Below are 15,021 nucleotides of genomic sequence, written 5' to 3' on the forward strand. Positions count from 1 at the left end.
CTTTTGCACACAGCGGCTTCACATGTGCATAAACCCTATGTGCAGTTGTAAAAATAAAAATAAAAAAAATATCGGTCTCCTGTGTGACCAACTGAATTAGAATAACACTCTTTCTGTTTGAACAAAAAGTTCAGGATTGGCCTCTGACACAGTGCCAGGAACTGCTAAGAAGCAATCCTTCAGTGGGTGAAAGGACGTGGCACAGTGGGCAGGAGAGTGGGTGGATGGATGTGTTGGAGAAGGAAGGTGGCAGAGAGGGCAAGCAGGTGCGAGGGAGAGGACGGCAGATGCAGCGGAGGGGATGGGCCAGTGTGTGGCTGCAGAGTGTAACCTCTAATATGAAGCAGCACAGCCTCACAACACGGTTTTCGGGCAGAGCCTGAGTGGAGTGCTGCTGGTGCTCAGTGCTGCATGGCAGAAAGATGAAATGCCCAAGCGCTTTAGCCCCAAATTACAACATCATGTAACTGATGCTCGCTGACAATGATATTGCAGCGGTGAGTTCTGTAACTTAATTGGCCGGATTAGGTTATACACTATGTCATGAGAAGCATGGTTTCTACTCGATTGAGTATCCCTTATACAAAATGCTTGGGACCGGAAGCATTTTGGATAATGGATTATTCTGGATTGTGGGATATTTTTTTGATTTGAATAAAAAAAGGTATCTTTCAGGTAGTTTGCATTTATGTTGTATAAGCTCATCAATCACATGAAATACACACAAATCTATTTTATTTGTGCACGAAACAAAGTTTTAAACTATGGAACAAAGTTTGTGTAAAATCTCAGGCACTGACCTTGAATGCCAAGCAATCATTTTCTTGCATATATTTAGTGCAGTTACATATAATCTACCCAGTAGTGCCAGTTACAGGTGTCCCTAGTAGTGCCAGTTACAGGTGTCCCCAGTAGGTTTTTAGCAAAACCAAAACAGTACGTTTTGGAGACTAAGGTTTTCAAAAAAATAATAAGATAACGGATATTTGTATAAGGGATACTCAACCTGTACAGTATATACAATGCATGCGGCTTTTCTACAGGACAAAACACAGAGCAGTAGCATTACATACCTTTTTTCCCAATACGGAAATGTTCATTCTCAAATAATTCTTTACAAAAAAAACAAAAAAGGTTGTTTACAATCTCAATCGCTGTCACATAACTGCAATCCATATACTAAACAATGTAAAGCACGTATTCAGCAAGCAAGCAAGCATGTATTCAATTTTAGGCAATAGTTATTAGTTCAATGCCAATTATTTTGACATATAAGAACAAAAGTTTCTCATACTTATGGCCTCTGAAAGCGTGCATGGTGCTGGAAGCCATTTTGTGGGCATAACCAATATTCAGGAGACTGGAGCTTATCAAGTCACTATGACATCACTGATAGCTGTACACCCTACTGCAGTGATGTCATTAGGTTCTAGAAAGCTGTTAGGAACAATGGGGCAGATGTATTAAGCCTTAACAAGAGATAAATGCAAGGGTGATAAGGAGAGATAAACGCCCAGCCAATCACCTGCTAACTGCCATGTTACAGGCTGTGTTTGAAAAAAGTCAGTAAGGCGCTGATTGGCTGGACGTTTATCTCTCTTTATCACCCTTGCATTTATCTCTTGTTAAGGCTGAATACATCTGTCCTTATATTAGTAAGCCATCCATATAGTGGGCCTTGCTGTGTATCAATGACAAAGTCGAAAAAAAGAAAACAGTATTTTTATCTTAATATGAAGATTACCTGGCGGTACTGGTGTTGAGTCATCCACGCCCAATTGGCCTGTATTTAGACCAAGTTCTCCAAAAAACTCTTTCTGTGGGAAAAAGTATATAATGGATTTTTATATCAGCATACCTCCCAACATCTTGTAAACTTGTCTCAGGACTGGGCATGGCCTTGGCAAAATGGGGCATGGCTATGCAGGACAGAAGCCACACCTTTCATTTTTCATCACTCCTAGAGCTGCTGTCCATGCCTCGTGTCCCTCTCTCCAGTAAGTAGACACCAAGCAGAGCAGTGAGTGGCAGGCAGGCAACTCCCTCCCTTACCCCCATCCCCCTTCCCCTCTGGACACTGCAGGCCGAGCTCCAGAAAAAAGGGGACTTTTTGGGAAATCCCATCTATTATAGAAATATAAATTCTTAGTCAGAAACAAATAGAATATGGTAAAGCTTTGACCTCTGACCGATATAGATGGAATATATTTTTAGGTACAAGATTTAGTGCTGGTCCCTGCTGCGTTTGTTGCAAGCTGCACAACTCCAAGTAACCAATATGCAGCATAGACAAAAGGCTACATTTACTATCTCCTGTAAGCCAACTGCCCTACAGGATGTCATATGGTATTGACATTTTAATTGATAACAAAGGACCACCTCAGGGCTTCCTGATTGATTAACATGCGAATGATCTGTGTGGGGCAAAATTATAACCTAAAATTAAAAGTACATAACAAAAACAGGCTTTTAGTTTAGATTTACCTGCCCTCAAGGACCTTGTACAATAATATATATATATATATATATATATATATATATATATATATATATATATATATATATATATATATATATACATACATACATACATACATACATACACATACACACACACACACACACACACATACATACACCAGCATGGTGGCCTCCAACAGAAGGAGTGTGCATCCATATGTACGTATATATTAATGCCATCCATGCCGCAATGCATGGCTACATCTGTACAGAGTTGCCACTTACTCTGTACAATGCCTTGTCTGCCACAAGTAAATAAATGTTTATGGACAATTCCATTCAATTAAATGTGACATTTTAATTTAAGTACAGCAGTATTATGCCCCTATCACTCACCAGTTCAGTGATATCTTTAATTTTTAATGGAACCTGAATTAAACCGAGATGAGATCTAAAACTTGCTTGTTCCCCAATATCATAGTTAGGATTACGAAGGTTAATTAGCACCTACAAAACAAGAGATACAAATTATACATGATGGTTTACACATTTTCCTGTGCTGTGAATTTATAGTAGTAAATTTACAACAGTTCAAAACTATCGCTCTTGTACATTTAGACTGTGGGACTTCCAAGAAAATAAAAAATACAACTGATGCCCCTTTCACACCGGTCTATTTTCCTGGGCTGGCCCCGGGAACAACCGGGACTAGCTCTGGTGTGAAAAGGTCCTGGGCCGAAACCCCGGGATTTCAACCATGCTAGATAGCAGAGTTGCTCCTAGGATACAGCCCGGTGTGAAAGCTTCTCTGCGCTGGAGCGCCTCCGCTACATCGCGGTCAGTTCAGTCCCAGCCTGTCTGCCCTGCCCTGATTGAGGCGCTGCGTTGGTTGCTCAGTGCACGCTGTCCATGTGTTGCAGGTCGCACATTGCCAGCTGCTCACCAGCTACTACGGCCTCTGCCATGCTGCTCCAATGTCACTAACAGTGCTTGCCCCGGCTTCTCCTGTGACCGGCGACCTGGATAAGTGCAGGATTCCAGCCTTCCAGCCTGGGCTCTGCAAGTGTGTCCCACTTGTGTCAACATGGTGACGGTCGACCTGGTCTCCGTTGATTGATTGCTCGCGTCTAACTCCCATCACTGTCGATCTAGACTAGAGATGTGCAGGCTCTGATTTACTCTGATTTCAAAGCAGGATCTTATTGGCTATCAACAACGGTCATGTGATTTGGGATAGCTAATAAGATCCTGCTTTGAAATCAGAGCAAATCAGAGTAAATCAGAACCTGCACATCTCTAATCTAGACGCCTTCGATCAAGAGTTGTCAATCCTGACACGGTCTACCCGGCGACCGTATACGGTACAGATCTAGGAGTCATGTGGTGTGTACTATTAGAACATTTCCTACTACGCATTGGATAACACAACTGACGCTATGCATGGCACTGAAGTGGCAGTACACAGAATAATAATTAGGTCACCCACTAGAAGACAATGACGCACGCTGCCTCCAAATGTGCTCATATCTTGTGATCTCTTGATAAATTCTTGTCCACATTATTCCCGGCAACAACAAACATCATTTGCATTAATTTAGAATGTTTTGTCTATTTGGTCAGTTAGCATAAATGTTAAATACCATCAGTTGTTAAAGGCAGGAAATAAAGGTCATATTAAAATGATTTTCAACTTTTATTTGAACTTTATCCATCAGCTGCTCTCTGCACTATTGTACATACCTCCAGAAAATCCTTTGGTGCATAAACAGGTCTGAAATTACTCAAGTCTGTGGAAGGGAGGGAGAAAAGATAAGGTTATAAATAATTCCAGTCTTAACTTGTGAGCAGCACTACAAGCTTAGGACATAGGCAACACTGCATATGTAAACTAGGTACTTATGTATTATCTGGGCTCCCATGTTAAATGCACCCCATTTTTTCATACCCCTACTATCCAACTAGGCATGGAGTTGATTTTATATAGTGTGGCGAGCGCAGCGAGCCACCGTGCCCGAAGCGTGGTGAGCGCAGCGAGCCCCGCTAGGGGACACAGTCTCATAAGAAAAACGGGAGCCCAGATATAAGTACCGTAAACTAATACCAGACAGAGTAGCCTCTAAATCTCGGCTTTTACTCGGCATTTGAGTGCTGGGTGGCTTTGCAGGTCCAAGCTTTGGGTGCCAGGTGACTGCCCGTTAGTAGGGATTCTGACGGTCAGTACTCCGACATCGGACGCCGAATGTTTAAATGCCCAACAGTCGGGATTCCGACTGACAGGGGCTATTCTCCCACAATAGCCCCTATCAGTTGGGATCCCAACGGTCGGGCATTTAAACAGTCCGGATTCCGATGTCGGAGCACTGACCATCGGAATCCACGTCAGAAGTCTATGACCCCCATAGAGCGAGAATAGAACCTGTGGCACCTGAATCACCTCGCTATGTTGCAAGCGGATTTGTAGGCTTACACATCCGCCTACAGAGAGGAAAATCATTGGATGCTCACCATCAAATGACTTTTCCACTGTACGCAGCCGAAAAGTATCCTAGGACTTACTTTTAGGCTGCACATTGTTCTCCTAATTGGAGGCACTCGCTGATGTCATGTGACATCATCCGCCCACACCGAGCAGGCAGGGGAATGCCTGGGTTCCCTGGGGCCCACTCAGCGTTTCTATGGATGCGCCTACCATTTTTGTGGGCCATTAGTGCCTATGTGTATGCGCATTCCCTCACCATTGGAGATGGGTCCAAATTCTGACCTATGCGAGCTGGTCTGAATCGGCCCCAATGCTGTTATCACATGTCAGTAAGGAGGTCTTATTGCTTCCAGACAATTTCTAGGAAAGATTCCATAATAAACACATAATATAATTTTGAGCTCAGAGATTCTGTGTCACGGTCATCTGAGCCGAACAAGCCGGCATGACTTGGCATGTATTTGCCTTTATCCAATTCCCACCCAACATTACTGCATCAGCATTTCTATTTCTTTACTCCAATTGTAAAAACGCATTAGTTTTTGCTTGCACTTGTTCTTTCGGTGATATGTCAACAGGAAAACCATCTATGTTCCCCAGCCAAGCATTAGTTATAGCAGAGGGAAAGTTTCTTCATTATAGAGCATACACATGGCGAGATATGCACTTATTTTTCTATTCAAATTTGCTTATAGAAGCAACATCGAATAGAAAAATCGAATGGTTTTTTGATGCAGATTCGATCCCAATGCGTGCAACCTAGTAGTGTAAATCGAATACAAAAATAGCAGCCAAGACTAAAAGTAGTGCAAACCTAATGTGTTCACTGCAGCAATCGATTCGATGTCCATCTCCTGCCTGAAGCCAGTGTTGATCAAATCGAATGCACATTGAATGGAGAATCGAATAGAAAATAGTGGAGATCGAAAAGGAGTAGAAAAACTTCAGAGCAGGTCGAATAGTCCACATCTAATGAAAATCCAATCAAAAATGGAATCGAACCGTGTGTACGCACCTTTAGTGTATATGGGGGTAAATGTATTATACCCAGTGCAATTAGGGTTACCACCTTTCCCCTTTAATTCCGGACACATATTAATTACACAGGTTCTGTGGCTGGCTAACTTCAAGACTCCATATCACCTGGTTTTAAACTTCCACAGAACCTGTGTAATTAATATGTGTCCGGAATTAAAGGAGAAAGGTGGTAACCCTAAGTGCAATGCATCCTGGTACTGTATACCGCTTTTCCGAGGCAGCAGTGCAGAGATGTTATATCTTGGATGCTGAAGTGGGGGGTAAATCTCCTCCCAGTTACTGTGCTTAGTAGGTTAGTCCCACCAGCAAGAAGGTACTTTTTTGCCCCTTGATAAACAAGGTAATGAATTAATAAGGTAAAATATTAATTTTCGCATACTCATTCCGGACATCAGAGTGACAGTATTGGATGATACTCCGAAAAAGATACCTTTATGAGAGGATCCATTCCTGTATAATTGTCTGGTACGCCATTTATCAAATGACCCTTTGAGGTGTGAGCTTTTCTATCCAGAACACGCTGGTGTCCCTGACCACATTTAAAGATACCTTTATAAGATTGAATACCACTATCACTGTGTGAGTGAGGGTACGCTATCCGCAATTGGGTCACTTTCCCTTGGCTCTTCAATCACACATTATATATATATATATAGAAAAGATCAGGGTGCGCTAAGGTAAATTGTACAACTTTCTCATTAAAACATAAATATTTAATAAAAAGCCTCTGATAAGGCTTAGAACAAATCAGACAGAGTTACACAGCCATTTCATAGAATAATTGGTGATACACGCCTAGGCTATTGCTTTTTTGTTCTGATGTCTGGCGACATATTTACACCTGTGCAACTCTATCTGGAATACACAGCTATTTATTTGGTCATTTAGAGATGCTCCGAGAAGATATATATCTGTATGGTTCTTGCTTGAATACAATACCTATGGTTTGATCAATTGGAGACACCCCTAGAAGTGCTATCGCACCTATTTCAATCAACATCCAAAACGCCCCTGATGAAGTCACGTGGGTGACGGAACGCGTTGGGCCTGTTCCATACTATGGATTGTAAAATTATTCTATGAAATGGCTGTGTAACTGTCTGATTTGTTCTAAGCCTTATCAGAGGCTTTTTATTAAATATTTATGTTTTAATGAGAAAGTTGTATAATTTACCTTAGCGCACCCTGATCTTTTCTGTATTTCTGTCTGTTCCGGGTCTCAGCTAACAGGGATCCTTCAGAGGTGCAGCTTTTGGTTACTAGGGCGCGGTGTTGGGTACCCCATATATATATATATATATATATATATATATATATATATATATATATATATATAGATATAGATAGATAGATAGATAGAAGAGGACAAAGGGCACTCAGGGTCTTTTTCCGGTGAAAACAAGAGACTGTTTATTCAGTGACGTCATCACGGCGCGATCGTACCCGGAAGTGTGCCCAGCGGTCGTCGTGAGTGAGCGCAAGCTGCAGGAGGGGGTAAGTCACTGAGCTTATTTAAATCCTTTGTACTGTATCACTGTTCACTACACCGCTAACCTGTCCTGACGAAGGGGGAGACCCCGAAACGTAGACGGACGTTTTCTATGACTGAATAAACAGTCTCTTGTTTTCACCGGAAAAAGACCCTGAGTGCCCTTTGTCCTCTTCTATATATACCAGGGGCTGCAAGGTCCCTATTGCTGGCACCGGGGCGCATACACCATACCTTGGCTACGTTTAAGACCTGCAGTGCCGGATCTATCTTCTGACTAATATATATATATCTCTCTCTCTCTCTCTATCTCATTATCTGATATAGTTTTTTTCTATTCTCTCCCACTTCGTTATGCTTGTGAGGCATTATGGATACCTACATACTAAGGAAGTTTGGAGATTGATGGACTAACAGGATCCCAGCGCCTATACACATTTTTGTCATCTTCGTAACGTCTTATCCTCGAGGAGCGTGGAGTGATCCTCATCTTCTAATTTGTGTGGCAGCAGGGACCAGGACTGCGCCTTGGGACCAAGCGGGATGCTGATAACATGTCCCAGTGCGTGTCTGGCATGCCTTACATTTAATATAAAGGAGAAAGTGTCCCTGCATGTGCTGTATATCACAACTAGTAACATTGCAGAGAGATAGGACTCAACAGCATCAAGACTGGTGGCAGAAGAAACTGACCCTTCATTAAGACAAAGACATTCTTTCTACGTTTTCAATGTCTGTTTTCTAGTAGGTAACACAGAACACCTATGGCATGTGCAATTACATTATAGTATATGTAGTCAGTTTAGTGCAATATACACAATAATACACAAGGTAATTGTTTTTTTTTCTTTATTCGCCACATTTTATTCCGTACCTGGTTCATCGGTTCCCATTTCATTCCATTTATTGAGTAATTCCTTCTGCTTGTCAACCGGCCTCTGAAAAATATATGCTATTAAAGTTTAATTAACCCCAAAGCAAGGGGCACTTTGTGCTATCTCATGAACACTGGTGAAGCTACAGACTCGGTGCCTTTACTGTATGGAAGCTAATGATACACAGGTTCATGTGAATAGGATAAACCAAAAAAAAAAAAAAAAAGAAGAATTTACCCTAAAGTTCATCATTTGTACAGACTCTGTTAGATACACTTTCACTCGGACTTGCGTTCTACCCTGATCCAGCGCCTATTACATGCTTTCAGAAAACCTACGGTCTATCAATGGAACCATGCATTGGGGAAGCACTGGGACAATGCATGGGGAAATACAACATATTGAAAATACTTGATTGTTAATATGACCAACACTGACCAAAAAATATCAAGATCGCCCAGTTGGTTAAGGAGTCTAGGATATGTAAGTGAAAGGCGCAAAAAGCATTCCATCGGTTGTAGAGAAGACCGGAGATCCTCCATGTCACAATCAGGGAAGAAGTAATAATAAAAACATAAAATAAGTTGTAAACACTCCGGTAAGCTGGTACACTATCCGATGCCCCTTCCCACACCTCTAAAGCGAGGTACTAGATTTCACTTACAATGCAATCAAACAAACAGTTACTCTTTGCAAAGTTATGCCCAGTACACACCAGGACGATGGTGGAAGGTGAAATGAGTTCCACCACCTTAAAGTACTACTTTAAGTCCTACTTATAGGTGTGTATTCAACTATATTGGAAAAATTGTGATGGCATTGCAGAAGCTATCTGCCCGCGCAGTTGCTAATTGGATAAGAATCTGCAAAAATGTCCTTACAGTGTACACATACACTCACTGTACACAACCCACTCCACATACACAAAAATCACAACTACATGAATATTACGCATAATCTGCACACTACACATACACAAACTGCACATACACTACACACACACACACACACACACACACAGAGAAATACTGCACACACACACACCATACTGCATGACACGTCACTCACACCAACTCACTATGAGACACAGGCGAGCACCAGCAGCTGTAATCACCAATAGCCTGCCGGGAGTATTCATCCAGTGCAGTGCTTGTATATAAGCTTACAGGTCTCCATGGTTCAAGCCCTATTGGCAGACCTACTGGGACCCACCTGGCCCTAGGCCTGCTTTGGTAGCATAGCAGTAAACCCGCTACTGGCCTCTAACTACCAATCATGTTATACAATGCATCATTTGATATCAGACATACCTTATTGTGAGTCATTGCACATCTGTGATAATAAGGTTCTGTTTAAAATTAAATTTTGATTTCAAGCTTCAAATATATGTAGAAATATAGAAGGCACTGCTGCCAATGTGCTTCGGCAATAAATATCAGCGCAACTGTACAAAAGCATAATGAAATATTCCACTTAGGCAGTGAATAGATGCTACAATGACATATTGTGCTAGACAGAATGACATTTAGCAAAATATACATGCAATTACTGTCACTATAAATAAGTACATACTGTAGTACTGATACAGGCCCGGCGCCCTCAGACCAACACTATACAGAATGATTAGAGAGGTACCTTGCGTGCAAGAGGAACGTTGAGCTCTGTACACATACTGTTCAAGCTCTTCAGCACTCGATTCTCCCAACTTGCCTATAACAAAGAACAGTAAAAATCAATAGCCTGATTCAAAGTCGCATGACAGGCGCCCACAGATCCGGGCTTGGAAACCGTGGTCTTCACATGTATACAGAATTGGCAGCATCTATGCGGCCACACAACCTTTGTTCTTCTGCTTGTGAGAGTAGCCATCAGAACTATCAGTGCCCATTATGCCAGCACTACACCGAGTGCAAGAGAACAGCCTGACATCAGTGGGTGACAATGTCTAGCGGACATGCAATAGTTAGACATTGAGAAAAGTTCGACACAAGTAAAACATCAACACCGGCAAAAGGTCACCATGAGTTTTTCGTGTGTTTTTTTTGGTGCCAATGTCAACAGCTGAGCACGTGAACTCCCAATTGGTATAGCGTGGACCCTCTCCATGCTTCGGGCCAGGTGCCACGCTCCGATACCGCTACACCCTTTACCTTTCCCACTTAAAGTCGACGTGGAGGATAAAGCATGAAAAAGCCACCAAAAAAAAGGCAATTTATGTTGACCTTTTTATGTGTCATCCTTATCCATGTCAACATTTTACTTGTGTAGAACTTTTGTCACTGTTAAACTAATAATGCATGTCAACTTTAGGTGTTGACCTACTCACGGTCTAACTAGACATTGTCTCTCAGTGGTCCAGATCCTGACATCAGTAGCTACCACAACATGATGTATATGTGTAGTAACTAAAATACAGAAGACCTGTAAGCACCATTCATACCATTTGCTAGATGGGCAGAATCTGCTATGTGATACTCCATGAGGAAAGCGTCCATACTGCAGTTATCTGGCATACTTATATATAATGGTGGCTCCAGAGGTGGGAATGCAGCACAGTTCAAAATTCAAATAGTAAAGTAAAGGTGGCCATACACATGCAGATTTATCTTCAGATCTGGCTGGTTGGAACAAAAACCTGGTCATGGATGAGAGCAAATGACAGTTGACCATTTGTTTGGAAATGCTGGAAAACTGACAAACTGTCACTCATCCATAACCATGTTTTTGTTCCAACCAGCCAGATCTGAAGATAAATCTTACTAGTGTATGGGCACCTTAAGACCAACTGCCACCAACTGCTATTCTAAACCGACTCACTGGCAGTGGGAGTGGCTTTACAGAGTGAGAAAGAGTGTAACAACAATCGTGCGCGATTAAAAGTGGGAGTGGCTTCCCAATTTGACTTTTGAACTGTGCTGCATTCCCACCTCTGGAGCTGCCACTGCTTATATTCTGCACTAAGGCAGAACATACAAGGCTGGATTGAAAAGTAATGCCTCTATGGCTATAAGTTTTTATAACTCAATTTATCCTCTATATAATGCACTATTTACTTTTCAACTTAGTCCCCATCCCTTTCTACGCATGTGCGCCAACGCTTGATGAATCGGGCAAATCCATTGGAGAAAGCTGGTGGTTGTTGTCAACACCAGGACCAAATGGCAGCTTTCACCTCGTTGTCAGAGTTGAAGTGTTGACCCTAAAGGTGCTCTTTCATCTTTGGGAAGAGGTGAAAGTCGCAGGGCGCAAGGCCGGGGCTGTACGACAGGTGTGGCAGAACCTCCTTGAACTGCAGGCGCTACAACCCTATTCCCAAAGATGAAAGAGCACCTTACGGGTCAACACTTCAAATCTGATGAGGAGATGAAAGCTGAATGAAATTAAATGAAGGCTGCTATATGCCACAAAATCATGATATCATATTGGAAACCAATTGAAAATAAACTGTATTCCATGCACTTTTAGATAATATACTAACATTGTGAATAGGATATACTGTGCCTTATTAAACCTTATAGGGGTCTTTTTTTGCCTCATGCTGTATTTATCGGCATACACTAGTTTAATTTAAATACTGCTGGTGCTCCTGTAACCTAAAGACATTTGCTATCAGCGCTAACTAAATATTTGCAGTATGTTAGTATATACACTAACCTGATTTCACCCGATTCCGCTGAATTGGGCTGAGGAATCGGGAGAAAAGTGGACAAATCGGATGTGTTTGACAGCTGATCTGATCAGATGTGCAGCTCCGTGTACATCAGGACCTCTGACAAGGGCAGCCTCCCAGAAGTGTGGAATGGGATCACATGCAAGAGGACCATATAGATCCTGCTCTGCTCCTCCGCCTGTCCGTACTGCACAAAAGCCCTGCATGCTGGGACTTGTGGTTCTCCAAGTCCCTGCATGCGGTGTAGGCTTGCTGGGACTTGTAGTTCCACAGCATTACACAATAGTTTAATATATTATTAACAATTTATCAGCTGGTGCCCACCGCCCCAGGGGCACCAGGGACAGCCCCAGGCTTCAGCCTGAGCAGGAGAATCTCTGCAGGAGGGGGTGGACTCCTTTATTGGGATTAATGCTTTGGCCGGGGAAACTTGCAAAAAAAGTTTCCCCGGCTGTTGCATTACCCTGTTGGCTGTTTGAGCCCGATGCTCGTTGTCAAAATACGGGGGGACCCCTAGTCATTTTGTACCCCATATTTTGGGAAACAGTACTGGCCCTTGAGCCTGGGGATACCCTATGTTTTTTGACCCCTAAATTTCTAAAACCAGGACCGGTTCTTTGAGCCCGGGGCTGGTTATGCTCAGGAGGGGGAACCCTATGCCACTTAGTTATGAAGATGTGCATTCATTTTCTTAACTAAAATTTGCACTACCACAATTTATCGCATTTTTCATGCCTCAATTCGCATTCCATTAACCCCTTCCTGACAGAGCTAGTTTTTGCGTTCCTGACAGAGCCATTTTTTTCAAATCTGACATGTCTCACTTAAGTGGGGATAACTTTTTTTTGCTTTTACTTATCCCAGTGATTTTGAGATTGTTTTTTCGTGACACATTGTACTTCAAATTAGTGGTAAATTTGGGTCGATACAGTCTGTGTTTTTTTGTGAAAAATACCAAAATGTCGTGAAAAAATGGAAAATTTAGCGATTTGCAAAATGTTAAATTTTCTGCTTGTGAGACAAATAATCTTACCACTCAAAATAGTTAATAACTAACATAGACCATATGTCTACTTTATGTTTCCATCATTATTTCAACTTCCTTTTAATTTTTTTGGACACTAGGAGGCTTACAATATGAATAGCAAATTCTCAAATTTTCAAGAAAATTTCAAACACTGATTTTTTTAGGGACCAGTTCAGTTCTGATGTGACTTTGAGGGACTTGTATGTGAGACACCCCCATAAATGATGCCATTTCAAAAACTGCACCCCTCACAGTATTCAAAACAGCATTTTGGAAGTTTGTTAACCCTTTAGGTGTTTCACAGGAATTAAAACAAAGTGTAGGTGAAATTTCAAAATTTCATTTTTTTTGCAGATTTGCAATTTTAATACATTTTTCTAAGGAACACAGTACATTTTACTAGAGAAATGTGACTAAAAATTGATTCCCCCAAATCTTTTGTTTTCATAAATATCCTATATGTGGCCCTAGTGTGCACGTTGACCAAACCACAGGCTTCATAATAGAAGGAGCACCTACTTGATTTTGGAGCCTCCTTTTTATGAGATTATTTTTTAGGCACCATGTAGGTTTCTAGGCACCATAAGATGCTAAAATTTAGGAACCCCCCCACAAGTGACCCCATTTTGCAAACTACACCCCTCAGCGAATTCATCTAGGGGTATAGTGTACATTTCAAACCCCCAGGGGTTTCACCAATTGTGGTCCAACTGGGCAGTGAAAATGAAAAATTAAATTTTTTACACAAAAATGCAGTTCTGGCTCAAAATTTTTCATTTTCACAAGGAATGAAGGAGACAAAGCCCCCCAAAATCTGTGCCCCAATTTCTACCGAGTACGGCAATGCCTCACATGTGACCAAAAAATACCAGTTGGGTGCATGGCAGGACTCAGAAGGGAAGGAGTGATTTTTGGATTTTGCAGCTCAGATTCTGGTGGAATTTTGGTGGGTGCTATGTCGCATTAGCAAGACCCCCCAAGCACCAATACAGTGGAACCCCCCCACAAGTGACCCCATTTTGCAAACTACACCCCTCAGGGAATTCATCTAGGGGTATAGTGTACATTTTAAACCCCCAGGGGTTTCACCAATTTTGATACAAGTGGGCAGTGAAAATGAAAAATTACATTTTTTTACACAAAAATGCAGTTCTGGCTCAAAATTTTTCATTTTCAGAAGGTATGAAGGAGAAAAAGCACCCCAAAATCTGTGCCCCAATTTCTCCCGAGTACGGCAATGCCTCACATGTGACCAAAAAGTACCAGTTGGATGCATGGCAGGACTCAGAAGGGAAGGAGTGATTTTTGGATTTTGCAGCACAGATTTTGGTGGAATGAATGGTGGGTGCTATGTTGCACCAATACAGTGGAACCCCCCCACAAGTCACCCCATTTTGCAAACTACACCCCTCAGGGAATTCATCTAGGGGTATAGTGTACATTTCAAACCCCCAGGGGTTTCACCAATTTTGATACAAGTGGGCAGTGAACATGAAAAATTACATTTTTTTACACAAAAATGCAGTTCTGGCTCAATATTTTTCATTTTCACAAGGAATGAAGGAGAAAAAGCACCCCAAAATCTGTGCCCCAATTTCTCCCGAGTACGGCAATGCCTCACATGTGACCAAAAAATACCAGTTGGGTGCATGACAGGACTCAGAAGGGAAGGAGTGATTTTTGGATTTTGCAGCTCAGATTCTGGTGGAATTTTGGTGGGTGCTATGTCGCATTAGCAAGACCCCCCAAGCACCAATACAGTGGAACCCCCCCACAAGTGACCCCATTTTGCAAACTACACCCCTCAGGGAATTCATCTAGGGGTATAGTGTACATTTCAAACCCCCAGGGGTTTCACCAATTTTGATACAAGTGGGCAGTGAACATGAAAAATTACATTTTTTTACACAAAAATGCAGTTCTGGCTCAAAATTTTTCATTTTCACAAGGAATGAAGGAGAAAAAGCACCCCAAAATCTGTGC

General features: G+C 42.0%; 1 protein-coding gene across 1 annotated transcript in view; it reads right to left on the reverse strand.

Moving 5' to 3' along the window:
* The window catches only part of TBC1D19 (TBC1 domain family member 19), a 135,378-nt gene that overhangs the window by 74,343 nt on the left and 46,014 nt on the right, over nt 1-15,021 (reverse strand). The window contains exons 5-10 of the mRNA XM_083159365.1: nt 9,977-10,051; nt 8,341-8,404; nt 4,201-4,247; nt 2,857-2,967; nt 1,745-1,817; nt 1,074-1,112 (exon numbers count right to left, since the gene is read on the reverse strand). Coding sequence (XP_083015491.1) covers nt 1,074-1,112; nt 1,745-1,817; nt 2,857-2,967; nt 4,201-4,247; nt 8,341-8,404; nt 9,977-10,051 — 409 coding nt within the window. The remainder of the gene's footprint in view (nt 1-1,073; nt 1,113-1,744; nt 1,818-2,856; nt 2,968-4,200; nt 4,248-8,340; nt 8,405-9,976; nt 10,052-15,021) is intronic.

Source organism: Crinia signifera, chromosome 1, assembly GCF_055691185.1.
Source record: "Crinia signifera chromosome 1, ASM5569118v1, whole genome shotgun sequence".
In the NCBI taxonomy this organism is placed as follows: domain Eukaryota; kingdom Metazoa; phylum Chordata; class Amphibia; order Anura; family Myobatrachidae; genus Crinia; species Crinia signifera.